Source organism: Haliotis cracherodii, unplaced genomic scaffold (assembly GCF_022045235.1).
Source record: "Haliotis cracherodii isolate W230 unplaced genomic scaffold, xgHalCrac1.p SCAF_12, whole genome shotgun sequence".
Taxonomy (NCBI): domain Eukaryota; kingdom Metazoa; phylum Mollusca; class Gastropoda; order Lepetellida; family Haliotidae; genus Haliotis; species Haliotis cracherodii.
This window is the reverse complement of record NW_027266267.1, coordinates 33781100-33800890: the sequence shown is the minus strand read 5'-3', so window position 1 is coordinate 33800890 and position 19791 is coordinate 33781100. Positions and strand designations below refer to the sequence as shown.

At 39.9% G+C, this 19791-nt stretch overlaps 1 protein-coding gene and 1 pseudogene across 1 annotated transcript; one reads left to right on the top strand and one right to left on the bottom strand.

Moving 5' to 3' along the window:
* Window positions 1-19791, top strand: part of LOC139458372 (uncharacterized protein C11orf24-like) — a 141107-nt pseudogene that overhangs the window by 61456 nt on the left and 59860 nt on the right.
* LOC139458005 (uncharacterized) lies at window positions 11184-17553 on the bottom strand. Its single transcript, XM_071239325.1, has 4 exons — window positions 17476-17553; window positions 15361-15696; window positions 12609-12749; window positions 11184-11443 (listed from the first exon to the last, which is right to left on the bottom strand). Exons 1-4 carry the CDS (start codon window positions 17537-17539, stop codon window positions 11184-11186), a joined length of 801 nt encoding a protein of 266 aa, XP_071095426.1. The 5' UTR covers window positions 17540-17553.

Genomic DNA, 19791 nt, shown 5'->3' with positions numbered 1-19791 from the left:
TCTATAATTCTTGTGAAATGCTCATTATAAGGAACCTGAAAGCTTTGCATTATTCCACATATATAAAATGTAATTTTCCCATCGAAACTGTTGCAAACTGTTTCCTCCTTTTCCGATGTTTCTGTAGGAAGAACGACACGGATCATATCCTTATTCAAGTACAAAGCACTTATTTTCTTTTGTTTATGGGCGTGGTCATCCCTAAGCGTTGCATTGACGGGTAATGTGTGGAGATGTATATATACTCCATGACAGAAGAAGTATGCTAACAATACATTTGTGATTATCCAATTATCCACGTTGTAGAGGGAAGTGATTTTCACGGTTGTGCAAGAGGCGTTGTCAGGTCCTTCAGCATGATGTTAAACTATTTCGACCCCTGTCCGGACCCCCGGCATGATGTTCAACTATTTCGACTCCTGTCAGTTCCTCCGCATGATGTTAAACTATTTTTACCTCTGTCCGGTCCCCCTGCATGATGTTAAGGTATTTCTACCACTGTCCGGTCCCCCTGCATGATGTTCAACTATTTCTACCTCTGTCAGGTCCCCCGGCATAATGTTCAACTATTTCGACCCCTGTCAGTTCCTCCGCATGATGTTTAACTATTTTTACCTCTGTCCGGTCCCCCTGCATGATGTTAAGGTATTTCTACCACTGTCCGGTCCCCCTGCATGATGTTCAACTATTTCTACCTCTGACAGGTCCCCCGTGCATGTTGTTAAAGTATTACGACCCCTTACAGGTCCCCCGTGCATGTTGTTAAAGTACTACGACCTCTGTCAGGTCCCCCGTGCATGTTGTTAAAGTATTACGACCCCTGACAGGTCCCCCGTGCATGATGATAAACTATTTCTACCTCTGACAGGTCCCCCTTGCATGTTGTTAAAGTATCACGACCCCTGTCAGGTCCCCCGTGCATGTTGTTAAAGTATTACGACCTCTGTCAGGTCCCCCGGCATGATGTTAAAGTATTACGACCCCTGTCAGGTCCCCCGTGCATGATGATAAACTATTTCGAACCCTGTCAGGTCCCCTTGCATGATGTTAAAGTATTACGACCCCTGTCAGGTCCCCCTGCATGATGTTTAACTAATTCGACCCCTGTCAGGTCCCCGTGCATGATGCTAAAATATTTCGACCTCTGTCAGTCCTTCCCTCGCCTTATTCCTCTCATTTGACGCAGTGACACCGTGACACCTTTAACATGTCCACAGTGAAGTTTGGCCAGACACTCAGATTGACGCTCTCTTCAAGTCCATTCAAGTCCATCGGCAAAGCTGCTTAGGATGATGATGCGAACATGTCACAGGATCTCTATTAAAGCTCCGATTATCCACTGCCACATTTAAATGATATTGCTATACACAACGTTAGAGTTTCAAATACAGAGATAGTTCACATTGAGACAAGACCCGTGAAGATCCGGGGTAGAATAGGTCTTCAGTAACAAATGCTTGTCGTAAAAGACGACTATACTTGTCGTAAAAGGCGACTAAGGGTGGCCAGGCTCGCTGACTTGGTTGATGCATCCAATTTGCGTGGATCGATGCTCATGACATCAATCACTGGATTGTCTGGTCCAGATTCGATTATTTACAAAACGCCGTCATAAAGCTGGAATATTGCTTAGTGCGGCGTAAAACAACAAACCAACCAACCAAAATCACATTGAGACAAAAAATGATGCAAGGTCAGAGCGTCGTCCTCCAACTCCACCGCTTTCAGATCCTCCTCCTTTGGAAATTTGACATAGTTCAACATCATTGTGTCAACATGTGCTTCACTGAATTCCCAACTCCAAAGAAATTTACGACTGTCCAGGGCCCGCTTGCACAAAGCTATCTTAGCGCTAAGATGATTGTAACTCCAATACTATAACATAGGCTTACAATAGTCGTAGCACTAAGATGGCTTTGTGCAAAGTGGCTTCTGAAGTCTGCAGAGGATGCAAGTCTGTTGACAGCTACTTCATGGTCAATGCACAATAAAACATGTTTTGAAGTCATTAAGTATTCAATTTAACTATAGTAGGGTTAATGTAATGCTTCTTAGGTACATGTATATATACGTACCTAAGGTTATTGCAAACTATACCTTCCAGATGAAATTGATACTCATCTTCAACCAAGCTTCTATTACACACTTTGCACAATCTCAACTCTCTTGGAATATTTGAATACATGACAGTTTTAATAAAGAGGGAGACTGTGCCAGCGCCATACGAAATGTATTAAGATCTCAGTTAGAACTAAACAATTGGATGTTGGATAACAAACAATGGTCACCAAGCAGGATATTTTTAAGCTGTTAATGTTGCGCTCTGTAACAAATTAGACAGTTCTCTAACGAGGTACTGTTATCATTCGGATAATTACATTACTTCAGTGAGCGAAAATACCTTTAAAGCTTATTATTTTAAGAATGAAACAATACAAGTAAGTGTTTATTACATATCGTGTAGTTTATTCTTTATTAAGAGGATTATTATGCATTATGTAAGCCTTTTGTGAGCATTATATAGATATAGTTTATATTTGATATTATTATTATTTTTACGATACGGCTAACACAACTAACCTGGTTGTATCTGAGGCAAATGAAATGCCAGTGTATACAAATACGTCAAATGCTACATGTTAATTATCATTTTATTATGACAAGTGTTCGTTTCAGAATAGGAGTTCGCTTGTCATGTCAAAAGTACGGGCTCGATTCCCCGCATGGGTACTGTCTACAACCCAGTTCCCGTATCCTCCGCCTTCACATTGCAGGCATATTGCTAAACGCGGCGTAAAACTATACTCACTCAATCAGTAGCCTCATAATTCACATATACAATCTGACATAAGATAATATGAACTTGCCTATCGTTATGGCTTGTGGCATCCATATTGGAGCTTATCCACTCTGTATCCCTGTCTATGCTGGCATTAATCCTCAGTTCCACAGAATGTTGTCTTGTATCATAACGTACATTCATTCGGCTTCATAATGCATGTGTCAATCCGGAAAATCGCAAATTTCACAGCCTCGTAGACCGATCTTTGTTTTGGAGTTTCCGATTTATAAGCCAGTCCAAGCTAGTATAGCTTTTCTTTCGACTACAAGTCATTGTGAAGTCTCCTCCATCTGCAGGGGCGGTCGGGTAGCCTAGTGGTTAAAGCGTTCGCTCGTCACGCCGAAGACCCGGGTTCGATTCCCGACATGGGTACAATGTCTGAAGCCCTTTTCTGGTGTCCCCCGTCGTGATATTGCTGGAATATTGCTTAAAGCGGCGTAAAAACCGTACTCACTCACTCCTTCATATGCTGCTCTTGCAGAGGAACTGGTTGGACCTAGAAAGTACAGATATCTTCATTGATACATTATGTTACCCTAAAACTTAGGTCATTTCTATCTTCTCAATTCAAGGAAAATAATTATTGTGTTTTTAAATATTATTCGTTTGCTGATAATTGCCATACTTATTACAGATGTACATACAAACATATCTGACCAACGCTTTGTTTTTAGATTACTGCTGCGGCCGTTTTGATTTAATTAATACCAGCATGAAGTATGTTTTTTTTAATATATTTGGGGGCACGGGTGGCCCAGTCGTCTAAGGCGCCGCGATTCGCGGTGTTGTGTGCTACAACGACTTCTCATACTGTTGTTGGCCTTCCAGACCGTCTTGTGATATGTTTTATTTTTCTTAAGTGACTTTGCCTGCGATGTGTACCTGTAAAATAAAAATAATCTTCTTAATGACATGAGGGGGGCACGGGTGGCCCAGTCGTCTAAGGCACCGCGATTCGCTGTGCAGAGTTGAGTCCCTTGGGCGTGCCAGAAACCTATGATTGTGGGTTCGGATCCCGATTCGGCCCCATTGTGTTTCTAGGTTTGTCAGCACCATACCCGTGCTCGTGGGTTTTACCGAAGTGATAAACGTCTGAGACCTGCATCACTTTGGGCCTTCCTCCAACATTAAGCTGACACCCCGCGATACAACTGGAATACTGTTAAAAGCGGCCTTAAACCAAACTCACTCACTCACTATGAATATATTTCGATGAAGTGACATATGTCCAGGAAATGAATGGTTAAGAACAGCAGGAATATGTGTTTATCATTAATTTTCCATAAAATGAATGGTCAATAACAGCTAGAAGTGTGTGTTTATAAATATTTTTTTCCATGAGACGTTTGGATAGGAATTCCAAGAAATAAATATTTTTCAATATCTTTTAATGAAACGAATTGTTAAAATAGCTAGAAATATGTGTTGATTATTATATTTCCAGGAGGTGAGGTGAAATTGGGTTTAACGTCGCGTCTAAGATTATTGCACTTAAATAGCGACTTATTTCCAGGAAGGTAATGATTTAGAATAGCATGAATATATGTTTTAGGCATTTTTTTAATGAAATATATTGTTGTGAATAGCAAGCAAAATGACACAGGCGAAAATAACGATGGAAATAGAAACCAATCATAAAAGTAGGATCAGAACCAAGGCCAATCTGTGATTCGAAGTAAAGTTCAGCAGGTCACTTTCATTACACAGAGATTAGAAAATGGGAAACACATGTACCTGTAATCCCCAATCCCCCATTAGTTTATAGGCAACGGGTATAGTATAACGATGATACATGTGGACACTGTATTAGGGTGTGCATGCTGTTTATCGCCGCAGTTCGAAACTATTGTTTCTATATCGTATGAAAATACTACATGCCCGTCAGCTTTAAATAATGTCCCACGTTTCTATCTGTAGAAACACGTGTGGAGTTTCTGTGGTGGCGTAGAATGTTCACTCGTTTCGTAAAGCAATGTATCTTACAACAACGAGTATAGTATTTTCTATATAGAACTCCATATCGGGTGTCCCCCGCTGTGGTAGTATCGGAGAGTGCTCACAGCGGGAGAGGATGATACTCATTCATTTCGTGGTAAAATATTAACTTTTACGTTCAAGACGTCAAAATGTCCGACTCCATCAGCATGACGGGAGATATTACCCACGTTTTGTCTATTGTGATCAGATGTTTGTCATCATTGCTGGATATTGGTCGATAAAGGTGTAACTAACTAAAGATGTGTCGAATTGCTGAGCAGGTAAGTGATATGTTTGTTTACTGCCACGTTCAGGCTGTCCATTGCTTCGTTTTGGTCACTCGGATTGATTGTTGCAGAAACCCTATTGATTTCACATGTCAAGCGTCTGTGAACTCAAAGACACAGATCTTTATGTTACCTACTTGTGGATATATCCTGGCAGTGTTACACCATCTCCAGAATGAAGTCGTGTGATGAAACGCATCAAACTTCATATTAATATATTTTTGAACGTCAGTTTCTCGATTTCGCCTAATTAATATTATTATTATTATATTATTGGCTTGTGGATAGTGACATGCGGGTCGTGCTATGTCACGTACAGAGGACACCGCAGAGTCAGATTTTGCACGTCCGCAGAGGATTATTTTGAGATATATAAAATGCATTTGCAGCCAGATGCAAGAAGCAGAGAAGAAATTCATATTTTATAAGGCTAGAATACGCAACACATGGCATTTATAGAACGGCAAGGCCAGTGAACGCTTTCCGTGAACGCTTTAAAGCTTTATTATCTGGTAAATACACTGTCGAAGAGTCTAAGTGGTTTGTGTCTGTGAACTGCAACCTTCACGGTGTCACGTGACCCGACTTTACTGTGCGTTATACCGAAATGTCTTCTCTGAGCCTAGGGTCATTTGCCGACTTGAGTAATCAAATGCTTGTCCCAGTGGAAGTATGTTTCATGGCCAATCCAGCGTAAATCTTTCCCTCAACTACTGAGAATGTCTTGGCGTAAGCGGTCCCTAGCCGTAAGTGGCTACGCTTCAAATACCACATATTTTCTCCGTATCGGCACTTGTTAATCACCATGGCATTACACAGTAAAGACACAATCATATTATCGTAAAATAGGTTTTTAGTTTCCTATACAGGTTGACGCTGCCACGCCCGGGCTCAATGGAAACCAGATGCAGTTGAGCAGTAGCCATGGCAATGTATGGTATTCAGTAGGTGAATGATATAACCCATATATAAACACCTCGTCAAAAGTATCGCCAACTTTTTTGGATTATCAGAAAAGAGATGGATGAGGGTAAGATGGAAAGCGAAAATTACCGAATGGTACCGAATTTCAAATAAGATGTTATGATTGCAAATACAAGGAGAAATGGGCATTGGCAAAGAAAAAGAAGAAGCTTTATTCGACAGCGACTCCAAGGACTATAATTAGGGATACATAGAGGCAGTATGAGTATGGTAAGTATCAGGAATGAGATGGACAGATCAACACGCACGTGTCTTTGTGGGATATTACTCTTAGCCATTTCAGTTACATTCGTTCCATAGACAGACTTTCAAATTGGTAGAACTTTCAGTCAAACTTTATAGCAGTAAAGACTGAACTGTCAGTCTTCAAACATGACTCTTCCTATGGAGACCTCTTAGGTGTGCATACGGTTGGACTAAACGTATAAAAATAATGTGTTTAAAACTAAAGAGCTGATATTTACACAAACAAATTATCTCTTTTCCTTACTTTGTTGTAAACACATATATTGTGCATTTAGTTGAATATGATTGGATAACTAGTATGTTGCCCTTTCCAGGAAATCTGCAGAATTAAAGGTCGGGCGCTGCAAACGGGCGGATTTGTGTAGTGACTGTTGATTGCTCTCACATAATATGACTTGAATGTGTGTGCCTAGATGAGATCGCGTAGTTGTGGAAAGGAAAATATCACTTGTGTTGAGGTTGAGGTTCAGATGGATCCATCCTGTGTATTGAAGTCGCAGTCAGTAAGGAAAAGCATTCTGTTGTCATTCATCATAACTCTCATGTTGCGTGATTAACACAGGTATAATTAGTTAGTCTTTTCTGGGAAATTAAATCAGCAAGTCGCAGACGTAGTTATAACATGAGACTGCGTTTGGGCCATCAGTAACTATTTGCTTGAAGGAAGTTATTGGGTGTATATTATAGAATTTTCACTTCATTTACTAGGCAGGTGCAACGATGCTTTAGATTGTTTTAATAGAATTCAGTTATAAGTGTGAGGGCCCTTTCCAAATACTGCCGCATGTATTACTGTAAAAAAGCCTGTGGTCTACCTGAGCTTGGTTTCGTTGCTAGGATTTGATGTGCGTTCTTTGCTGTAAATTTTGTGTATTTGGTTTGCAAGCTGTGCTAATTCATGACATAGAGCATCTTATTGGGTTGATAAAGGGACCATGTCTGTCTCGGTGGCCCGTATAATCAGGAGCGACGCTTGGCAAATAATTACAGGGGTCCACAAACGGTTTGGGACACAGTGGTATGTAAAACCATTCTCACTATTTACATGACTTGGGCGAGGTTGGCATTGTACGTTTGCTTTCGCTTGGCCGATGGCTGGATCACACGATGATAGGGCCCAGTCGAACTATGTCTCAGGTCCAAACAAGTTTGAGACGAAGGGGTTGGACTGTATCATATGTCCACGAGAATTGCCTGCTCCAGTTGTCTGAAGTCGTTAGTTCACACTTCATCCAAGGCCAGGGATAGTAATGTTGTACGTGTAAGAGACGACGGTGACCATGATGACCAGGGCAACACATTAACATTGCTCTGTCCGAGGTACGTGCACTATAGCTAGTAGCACAATGTCAAGAAAACAAGCAAAATACACGTGTGAATATTACATAGCATTTAGAAGTTCTTCCTTATACAGTGATTGAATGAGAATGGTTTTACACCTCTTTTAGCAATATTCCAGCAATATCACTAGCAATTGTCGTGTGATAAACTAATAAACATTTAATTGTATGTTAATAATGTTGATACCGTAACACTTACTGTGCTTTTAATTACTTACAGGTCACTCAGAGATGAGGCAATATTCAGTGACCTTTCCCGAAAGGGCACACCCTTATCCAAGATCATAATCATCTCTGCAGACAGGGAGGAATCTCTCAAGATTGAGAAGAATACAAGAAAAGAACATGTTACTTTGGTGGTAGTTAAGTTATGAAACGTGTTCGATTAACAACATAGGTTAATCTATTAACATATATGATTATTACCACCTTTTGTATTCATTGGTATTTATTGTATTTCCATGTTTAGGAGTATATTAATACAGTAGTTGTTTGCACTTTCAGGCTGATGATGACCTGCGTCGTCCATTGAGAACAATCCGGACCACGACAAAGACCAACATTGTTATCTTTCTATTGTAGATTACCTTGATCTAGATGCTGTCATGGAGTGTGACGTTCGCCATGAAGGTAAACACTCACTTTTGATATGATTAGTTTCCATTTTAATCGAATTCAGTTTCCACTTTGAAAACCTCTTCCCCTGTCTTTCGCCTATGAAGGCTTGTCCTCAAGGACCTGTGTGGCGCCCTTTTGGTTTGGAGGAAGTCTTTGACACAGTTGCTGTTGTTTCCCCATAATGCCCTCTTACTGTTTGCTTTCATACATGTATGTACTTTCCTTCCCTTTTAAGTAATAATCAATATTGTATTATAAATGTGTCAATTGTATAAACTTTATGAAGATGCAGCATGAAAATGTAATTGATCTGTTCATATGTCTTCACGTTTTATGTGCCAATGCCATAAATAGTGTGTTGCCCTTTAAAATGTTATTTCATGAAATTGTAAATATGTTTGTGGACTAACATTGTTTAATGTAAATCAATGTTCTCTGCAATGTTTCATTTTTCATCCGTAATTCATAACATACGAGCAGAGTTTCTTCCCTTGTCAATGCAACGCCATCATTGAAGCTATCACAGGTTTAATTTGTTAGAATTGTCTGATGTTTTTGAGATGCGTTTAAACTTTATAACAGTCTTCTCGGTGGCAGTTGGAAATGACAGAGGTGTCTGACACTTACTAAACATTAGCAATGAGAAATAAATCAACAACTTTACCTGCTGGAGTAAATCAGTTACAGATGTTACACTTACAGATGTATATCTACAGGTTGATGTATTGATTATGACGCAGTTGATAGCGCTAGTGCCACTGGCTGCAGATCAATATCATCAACAATACGAAATGACAGTTATATAAGAGCAGAATCAAAGGCAATTTTAACAGCTCTCAAACAAGCAAATAATCAGTAACAACATCAACAGTTTCTAATATTTTCCGACTTTCTGTCGTGTCTTGTAGCAATTCACCACAACCACTAACATCGTCTTGCTACTGGCCAATGCGTCAACGTCTGTTGTTTGAATAGTTGGTAACACAGTAACTGAAGCTGCAAAAACATATCCAAGCAGGTATAAACAAATTAGACCCATTATCGATTATTTACAGACCGACGTAATACAGCTTGACTATTGGTGAGTTTTGCGTTAAACGACAAACAAACAAAACAAACAATACATGGAGAACAATATTTAGTTATTACACATCATAGCCCATAACAACCCGAGACCACCATATCAGCGAGAGGGTCATACAATAACATTTGTATCATAAGCCATACAATCAAATTGTAAAATGCAATACATTTTTACCTTGTTTTGAAGATATTGTCTCATGAAAACCAGCAAAGCAGACGAGCAGACGAGGCACCAAGGGACGTTATTCAAATATCTTACCTCCCGAGCTGATGTCGATCACCCATTAAAAGTCCATTGACAAAAAGCCACATCAGTCCAGCTTGGGGTGTAATACAGGTCTGGTTATTACTACCCCTGTGACATGACGGTCTCAATGCTGCCTCAATCGCACATGCAAAATGCCTCATATCATTGATAGGTACATGTATATGAATAACTCCAACACTATAACTAACACAGATACTATAGTTACCTATACTGAAATACAGTCTCTCATCTTCACACAAGTTTTAAATACCCGAAAAACGTCTCAGAAACATTCTATATACTATTTTCTGTACCGACTTTCAAAATATGCTTTAATTACTATGTTAAATATAAAATAGCTAAAATACAAAAACGAAAAACACAACCAATTGCAGAATCGTAGCCCAAAAACAATCACACTGCTTCAAGAAAGCGTTAGTGGTTAAAGGTAGATTGACTGTTGAATATTGTATTTTAGAATGTAGCGTCTCTTGTATTTGTGTCTTACCCCGTGCTTATCGTTGTGTTTGTTTCTCTTGTTTTTTTAATTTTTTTAACGTAATCAGCATTACTCAAGCTACATGGGGGCGGCCTGTAAACAACTGAGTTTGGACCAGGCCAATCAGTGATTGTTATTGTGAGCAACGATCCATGCCATCGGGGTACGAGAACACGCTTTCAATCAAGTCGCCGAGCCTGACCACCCGATTAATTAAATCGCCTCGTTCGACAAGCATGTAGGTTGCAGGGGATATATTCTAACCCAGCGCCAACGCGGGATGGTCGTGAAACCAATAGCGAGGTGTGTGTGTGTGTGTGTGTGTGTGTGTGTGTGTGTGTGTGTGTGTGTGTGTGTGTGTGTGTGTGCATCGCATGCTTCAAGTGTTTAACCAGTGGTACAGTATCAAACAGATGTATGCTATTCTGTAATTATCACCATCAAGTACATTCTAAAGATCTGCCTCATCGAGTTACTTTTCCATGGAAAGCTTATTTACGAAGAAGAAGACACGAAGAAGAGCCGGCACACTAGCTGTCGGTGGTGTTTGTTATAGAACAGGGTGTCCTCTACGCGGACATAAAGAAGAACTGGCACACTAGCTGTCGGTGATGTTAGTTATAGAACAAGGTGTCCTCTACGCGGATATGTAGAAGAGTTGGCATACACGCTGTCGGTGGTGTTTGTTATAGAACAGGGTGTCCTCTACGCGGACATAAAGAAGAGCTGGCATACACGCTGTCGTTAGTGTTCGTTATAGAACAGGGTGTCCTCTACGCGGACATAAAGAAGAGCTGGTACACTAGCTGTCGGTGGTGTTTGTTATAGAACAGGGTGTCCTCTACGCGGATACGAAGAAGAGCAGGCACACTAGTTGTCGGTGATGTTAGTTATAGAACAGGGTGTCCTCTACGCAGACATAAAGAAGAGCTGGCATACCAGCTGTCGGTGGTGTTTGTTATAGAACAGGGTGTCCTCTACGTGGACATAAAGAAGAGCTGGCACACCAGCTGTCGATGATGTTACGGTATACTTCATCTTTTGTTCTCGTCATGTGAATCTAGTTGTCAGCATCACATGTAGTGTTGTAGTAAGTTGTATCTCCTGTATTTGCATGTTGATCAAGATGCTGATGTTGGCCAGCTGTGTTGTAGTAGGCTGCGTTAGCTGCTTGGCCCTCTTTGTTCATGGAATCTAGAGAACCACCCCCAATACCTTCCACAGTGTTGACGTACTGCCTCTCCACTTTACCATACTGGTGGCCCATGTCCTCGTAGTGGGACGGAGAAGTGTAGATATTCGGTGCGCTCGCCTCGTCTGCTGGAAGTTATATTAGAGGATACAGTGAGGGTAGTATGACACTCTTTGATCATTTACTACTTCGTAAGGAGTGAGTGAGTGAGTGAGTGGGTTGGGTTTAACGCCGCTTTTAACAGTATTCCAGTTATATCACGGCGTGTCAGCTTCATGTGGGAGGAAAGCCCGAAGTGATGCAGGTCTTAGACAAAACATTTCAAACAGAATTATTTAAGGGACACTGGGCCATATGCGAATCAGGGGAAACAATTATTTGGAGGTTCGCAGTTCTTCAGGAAATATCATTCATTAAGTATCCCACAAGTGTATAATTATGACGTCTGTATGAAATAAAACATCGACTGATTTTTGCTTTGAAAATGGCTTGTCTGAAGGACAATCTGTCTGAAATCATGCTCTTGCTTCATTGTGATCATTCATATGCTGTTTTATAAAAACAAAACAACATTCATGCACGCAAGATGAGACAAACTCATAAGTATCGACAATTTGTAGGTAGGTCGTTTTTTTCTGCACGGTGAATCCCATATGAACCTGGTCACTTTAAGACGATTTGTTTGTGAGAACAATGGACATCATAGTATCAGTTTGTCATCATCAAGAACAACATCGACACAGAGTTGATCAAAACAGATGTGGCGATAATTTTCAACTTCAGTAAGAAGATGATATTCTTAAGAAAAAGTGAGACATTTATAATCAAAGATAGTTTTCCTGGATATAAACCACTGGAAATAAACATATAAATACATGTCTATATCTCATTAATGGTATTTTAGCATGTACTGCTCTGTGTGTGTCGTGAGTGTCTGTATACTAGATGTGTTTAATTTCAATGTATGTAATTATTTATGCGTTATGTCTTTCAGCAAATGAGGTAACATATAACGAAGACATCACATTGTCATGCAGTTGCACTGCATCTATATTTCCTAACCGGGTTCATGATTAGTGGAATAGAGATCAGTGATGTCATATGATTGTGACGGAGTGGCAACTTATGACGTCATACTGGTCTACATAACATTGTAATGCGATTTCATTACCGGATATCACCAAGTAAGTATCGCTTAATCTCACCTTCGCAATATCTACAAGGGAAACCATTTTTTATGCTTAAATATTTAGGTTCTATTATAGAATAGAAAAGCACAACACTATATCTCACCTCCTTCTTGAAGAGACGTGCTTGAAGAGATATCATCGTTTGTTGTAGTAGTTGTAGTTGTTGTAGTAGTTGAATTAGCTGTAGCAGCTGAAGTCGATGCTGTCGTAGTTGTTGATGACGTTGTCATCAGGTTTACTACGTCTGGAAAATGATGTCATTTTGATTCAATTGCCTTGTAACTAGAATGACTAGACTGTGGTATCAAAATGTTCATATGTTATGTTTTAGCGTAATGGTATGATGGTGCTGTGTGCATTTTCTTTAATATATGTTTAATAATGGATTCTGAGTATCAATGTCAAAACGTTAAGATGCGCAATAAGCTTAGCATTAGCAAATGTGTTACCTTGTTTAGCTCAAAATGTGCTAAGGGGTTTAATATATAAATACTACACATGACAAAAGAGTTTGCATTAAGGATCCACACACAAGCAGGGGACAAGGATCTCACCACATAACAACATGAACATCCAAATATATGCCTTGAAAAGTGTGTTTCGAATTGTTTAACATTTTAATGTGATTATTTTCTAAAGATATTCATAATACATATGTCCACTTAAGAAAGTAAACAAGTTCACGGAAAATGTGGCAAAATATTAAGAGGTGGCACTCGATAGCTACTTCCCTTGGACGAGACGAAAGATGTAAAACTGTCGAAATAGTACAGTCGAGTCAGTTTTGTCGCTTTTATTCACTGCGGATCTTAAGGATGTGGAGTTAACGTCACCTTCAAGAGCATGTGAGTTGAGATGAATGTTAATCAAGTGTCAAACCCATTTCCATAATCATAATAAGTCTCAACTAAAGCAATGACCATTGTAGTGAGTGAGTGAGTTGGGTTTAACGCCGCTTTTAACGGTAATCTAGTTATATCGCGGCGTGTCAGCTTAATGTGGGAGGAAGGCCCGAAGTGATGCAGGTCTCAGAAGTTTGCCACTTCGGTGAAACCCACGAGTACGGGTACGGTGCTGACAAACCTAGAAACATAATCGGGGCGAATCGGGATTCGAACCCACAATCATAGGTTTCTGGCGTGCCCAAGGGACGCAACTCTGCACAGCGAATCGCGGCGCCTTAGACGACTGTGCCACCCGTGCCCCCCAATGACTATTGTACGATTTCGAGTATATCATAAGCATATGTATATCATATGCAATAGTGATGATACCATGTGAGTGTAGTCTGTCCTATGTCACAAACACATACAAAGGCTAGTCAATTGTTCACCTGAGGTAAAACGAGTCTGTAGCAACCCATGCCTGATGTAAAAGTCAATGCTTGTCGTAAGAGGCGACTAACAGGATCGGGTGGTCAGGCTCGCTGACTTGATCGATGCATGTCATCGTATCCTAATTGCGTGGATCGATGCTAATGATGTCAATCACTGGATTGTCTGGTCCAGATTATTTACAGACCACCGTCATACATCTGGAATATTGCTGAATGTGGCGATAAACAACTAACAAACAAACTAAAAACAATTGTTCACCTGAAAAAACACGGGTACATATGGTACTTGTCAAAATAGAGAGTTGCATCGGACATCATTATTGTCACTGATGCGTCAAATTTGGAAATTTCCTCCACATCTCTACGACAAAACTTAAAGACTTTATTTCATCATTGGAATATGAAATCATAAAAAAAGGCTGACAATTGTGTAAGGAAATTTCGAAGTGTAAAGCTAGAAATGTTTGTAAGTGATCGATCAAATAATAATAGTTTAATAATAGCGTCGAATCCAAAAAAAACATTTAAATACAAAATCATTTGCTGTTGATTGTTTTCATTCGGCCTTAATAATACACATCAGGATGAATTGGGTGGATTGAGACTGGTACTTAGTTAAACTGAATTGTGTTTACTTTGACACCTTGATGTTGAAATTATCATATCATAAGACTTCTAAAGGTGATTTGTCTTCTACACCATCTCAGGTAAAGCTGGTAAGTTTCTTGATGATACTGAAGAAGAACCAGATATCTTTAGAGTATGAAAGTGCTGACATTTTAAACATGTTTAGAGCGTGAAGATGTTGAGATTGTAAACATTTCAACCACACTAAATACACATTAGAAGATGTACATATAGTTTTTATCATGTGATCTAAACACAAAGAGTTACTGTCTGAGCCTCTTACAACTGAAAGTAGGTTAATTTCGCTATTGCTCGACACCATTCACAGTTTTCCGTGTGCACTGATTATCCATTAAGTAACTTATAAATTAAAAAAGCCGTTTTCTGTGAAAAGTATTACAAATATAAAATCTGATTTGTGGGTCGTTATTTTATTTTAAGTAAATTGAACTCTGTCCAATGCTGTAAGTGAGCATTCTTAAAAAAAGCAATTCTCATTTGAGAAGTTTGATTAGGTAGAAAAACTGTGCTGGGTGTTCTTCAGAACTTAGCCTACGTCAGTAATACACCAAGGTACATTATACTGTTACCCAGTATTGCACAGTAGAAGTACTGTAGAGGTACTATAATTTTCTGCATTTGTAACAAATTGATATTGCTTAAAGCAATCATGGACATTTCCTCAGCTTTTCGGTCACACCCATATTACCATATTCATCAATACATAAGAATTGTGATGGCGAAGCTATACCAAAAATTACACTCAAAATACAGAACTACAATTTCAAAATTATTCCCGTGTTTAATGTTCAGAGAACACACATGTCTCGCAGTAAAAGCTCAGTTTACGTCTAAAGCCAAGCTGTTTACTAACAAACCATAACATACTCACGTATTGTCAATCTGTTGCTCTCCTTTCCACTCTGACTATCCGCACACAACCACACAGATCCATTATCTATGCCAGTGAGGATCCTGAGAGTCACTTTGTGCTGGTTGTGACTACAGGTCACATTGATACGTCCTGACAGATGGTTGTACACGTCATTGTTGGATACATCTACTGCACATTGTGTGTCTGATACATAACGTGTACGGAAGATTACATCGTTCCTCCAGTACCACGCTCTAGTCCTGCTACCACCACCACTACTGCTACACATCAAGGTGTACGGCTGGCCTGGCGATGCTGTTGCTGGAGAACTTGTTAGTTGTAGAGAGTTCGAACCTGTAGCAAATAAAATAGTTATTAAGTAAAACTGCGAGCTGTATGATTGTTACATCTCCCTCCTTTCATTCCTAAGCCACAGACACACATGCCACACACACACAATCATCGCTCCTCGATCACAGACCTCACACCCCAACCAATGAATCAGTTAGACATTTGGAATGCTTCTCTTCACGTGAATTTTGGTATCTATTTGCCACAGGCGTTTTTTTCATATACATTCAATACAACATCTAGCACATACATGTATAGGGGCGATCGGTTAACCTAGTGGTTAAAGCGTTCGCTCGTCACGCCGAAGACCCAGGTTCGATTCCCGACATGGGTACAATCTGTGAAGCCCATTGCTGGTGTCCCCCGCCGTGATATTGCTGGAATATTGCTAAAAGCGGCGTAAAACCATACTCGCTCACACACGCACTCATACATGTATTATGTTAAGTGTGTTACAATGTCCATATGACAGAATTGCTCGACGTGTTTGAAACAAAAAGTAACAGTTAACACATATTCTCCATGTGAAGTCCGTAGTAAACTAAATTGAATTACGACAGTAATTATGTTCTTACATTTTCCATGCTATCAAAACAACATGCTCCTATTTTCCTTGTCTGACTGGCATATTACACTTCTGATAATGATATATCGAGAATATTTCTCACAGTGTGCGTAGAGTTGCGTCCCTTAGCCGTGCAAGGATATCCCGATCTGTTAGAATCCCTGATTATGAGCATTGCCTGTGTTGAATTCACTTTTCGGAGTGGGCGACATTGCACCATCAATGGCAGCGTGTGCTGTAATCCCTTTGGTTGAGAAACGAGTACATGGGATTCGAAGCCCCAAAATCCCACGGGCCCCGTTCCACAAGCAATCGTAGATCTGAATAACTTCGATTTACTTAGGTTTTTATGGCCACTCTGCTAACCAGATAGATCTCGTTATTGTGGAAGCATTGGACATCAATCTTTGTATCGTGGCGCCATTGCATTTCAGGTGACGTTACGTCTGTGAGAGTTCACATGGCCATTAAGAAAATGACTGATAACTTTTGTAATTCAAAAGGTCAGTAAACATTGTGTTTTTTCAGATTAGCCGGTTGTATTGAGTATTCAATGCGCGGACATTTTTGACATTTTTCTCCTGATTTGAATATGCCACCAACACACGTTTGCTGTTGTTTTCCACAAACTAACTTTATGGAACATAAACCCGTGTACCCTGATACCTACAGCTCAGCTGCATTCAACTTAAAACTGATACGTTTCTCAGTATTCGAGATGATTATTTGCAGTGAGTCATATTCGGATCGCGGTCGCTGGTACATGGCGGACACATTTCAGACGAGATGATGGTAGCCGAGCTTCTTTAATTGGCAGGTTCATAAGCTGAATTTTTTTGTGGGTATTCTTAACGCCACATGCACAGTCAGCACTATTCCAGCTTTACAGTGCATGACGGCGGTCTGTAAATAGTCGACTCGACCAGACAATCCAGTGATGCATAGAATGAGCATCGATTTTCACAATTGGGGTACGATGACATGCATCAACCAAGTCATCGAGTCTGACCAATCTATCCGTTTACGACGAGCAAATTATTGGAAGAAAGTGTTCAACAAATATGTAAATACTTCCTTTCGTGGTGATGCTACATCTTGAATCAGAGGTATCTTATTCTTACTTCACACAAAAAGACCAGTCCGCAAAGGCATGGCGGGATGATTGATTTCCTATTGGAGACACACATCTCAATGCTGCAAGATAAGCTTCAACTCACCCTTTGTGTTTGTCGTAAACACGCACGCCATCAACACGATTGTAAGTGGAACATCCATGCCCATACAGTCGGGGGAAGCCAGTAATATTACTTAGAATTCAGGGCATGTTTATTGCCAACATGGTTTTGTCACGTCCCAGTAGCAAGCATTATCCTTCTCAGTGCAACTGATCGTCACGAAACACCTCGACTCGTCAATTCTATTGATGTACTGTCACACATACAGCTAAGGTATCTGTGTCCGAGTCATAGGTATCCGACACTCTGGCTTGAGGAGATTGTGTTCCCCACTGAGGCCAGCACGTGTCGTATTATTGCTGTAACACTGGGCACTGTCCATACGATTAGCGACACCTCAGTACATGAGTCTTATAAACTCACACACAAGGCCGTGTCGACAATACAGCTACACTTGAATCATGAACCTGTGTTTGTTGCTAGACGAGGAAGTAGTATCTACATCCACCCCACCTCAACAATCTAAATATAATCTCTGTTCTATTTCCCAAGCTGCCTTGACATTTCAAATAGGTTTGACTCATGCTCTTGTGCATGCACATTGAATATCGTGTACTGATAGCCAGAAAACATGGTGGTGTGTGTGGATCTGCCATCCTTCCAAACAAGTTAGGATGTAAAGAGGGAGCGAGTAACAGGCAGTACATAACAACTACATCCGGAATCCGTTAGTAATGACGTACACCGATATGAATGTTTATGTAAGAGCAGTCTGTCTATACTGAGTGCTTTATGCATACCACCTGACAAGTGATTGTGTCACGTTTCATAGCTTGGTATGACTATCTGACAAAACTACTCAAACAAGATACTACACGGAAATCATTGAATGGTGACTGACGTTTTGTTACAATTCATGATGTTTCAAGTTTCTAACCTCTACCCGAAATGGGTTTGATATGACACACAAACATATATAACATAAATTAAGGTAAGGAATGGCTATGCATGTTAATACAAACAAAGTCGTGCGGACTGATTACGAATATCTAAAATATGATAATAAGGACTATATGTCTTGCTGCTCAAAGAAACCTATTCCGGTTTAGTGATTGGTCCAAGTAATGAATCCTATCCTTGTCGCCAGAAGTGGTAAAATCGATCAGGTGGTCAATCTCGGTATTGGTTGATTGCGCGTCTTCATACACCAACGCTCATTGACGTTGCTCATAATAACAACCACTGGATTGTCTGATCCAACCTTGATTATTAACTGTCCGCCCAGAATATAATACAGACAATGAGATGATGGGCGTGGCATTTCTTTTGTAGGTTTCTGTTACCATTAGCGGGTCGCTTCTACCTGATCGCATTAACCCACGGCTTTATTCATAACAAAATGTGTTGTTTCATATCATAAAAATTCCAATAGGAAACGCTTATCGCCTCGTTGATCTTAAAATCCTTACTATTGATACATAATAGTAGAATCGAGTCACAATCACAATAGTCATTTCAACTTAAAAAAAAGAGAACACAATTGATGCGAGTTAAGCAGTTCTGGGCACATATAACACTCAGTTGGTAGTACTTGATTGATAGACGTACACTGCATATTCCACTACGTGTGGTGCAGGTAACGGTGTATATTTATACTCAGTGCTTTATGCATAGTACCTGATCAGCGGTTGGGTCATGTTTTATAGTCAGATAATGGTATAATTCAAAACACTTTCCTCATCTGTCAAAGCACAGAGTGAATAATGTATGTTTGAAACCTACCGTATTCGACGTAATAAGCGCCCTGCTCTAATAGAAATATTTGATAATTTATTGTCTAGTGAACAATCCCAAATAGCACCCCTTCCGATTGATCAATGTACACAAGACTTATTTATTCATGAATAATATATACGCACTCATGTGTTATATGCACTCTTAATTTTTGGCAATTAAATACAGGAAAATATATCTGTTGTGTATGATGACTTTTCTTTTGTATCATTTGAGGCTGTCAGCATTAACCACGACATTTACAATCTTTCAACTCTGTTCTTTTTCTCACCAAAGTTATATTCTAATAAGAGCCCCCTTTTTTCTAAGTTTGAGAGCGCCCTGAGCAGTGTAATACTTTCTGAAACATCAATGTTAACAATCACACGCCGTACATTGCATTAACGGCATAAACGGTGAGTTTTTCAGCAAAATTATCTTAACTGAGAAAAGTTGTGATAGCAAGCGTTCAAGGAGCAATCTAGGATTATAACCAATGTTTTAGCATGTATATATATATATTTTATGTGTTGGGGTTGGAATTCCCAACACCACAGCCAATGGGTTCCATGTGTATAATCTGAT

Excerpts from the sequence above, each read along its gene's own strand:
- LOC139458005 (XM_071239325.1), bottom strand. The coding sequence starts at position 17,539 with ATGGGCATGGATGTTCCACTTACAATCGTGTTGATGGCGTGCGTGTTT. Across the intron at positions 12,750-15,360 it reads GAGCAACAGATTGACAATAC|ACGTAGTAAACCTGATGACA; the intron begins GTGAGTATGTTA and ends ATCATTTTCCAG. Across the intron at positions 11,444-12,608 it reads CACGTCTCTTCAAGAAGGAG|CAGACGAGGCGAGCGCACCG; the intron begins GTGAGATATAGT and ends TATAACTTCCAG.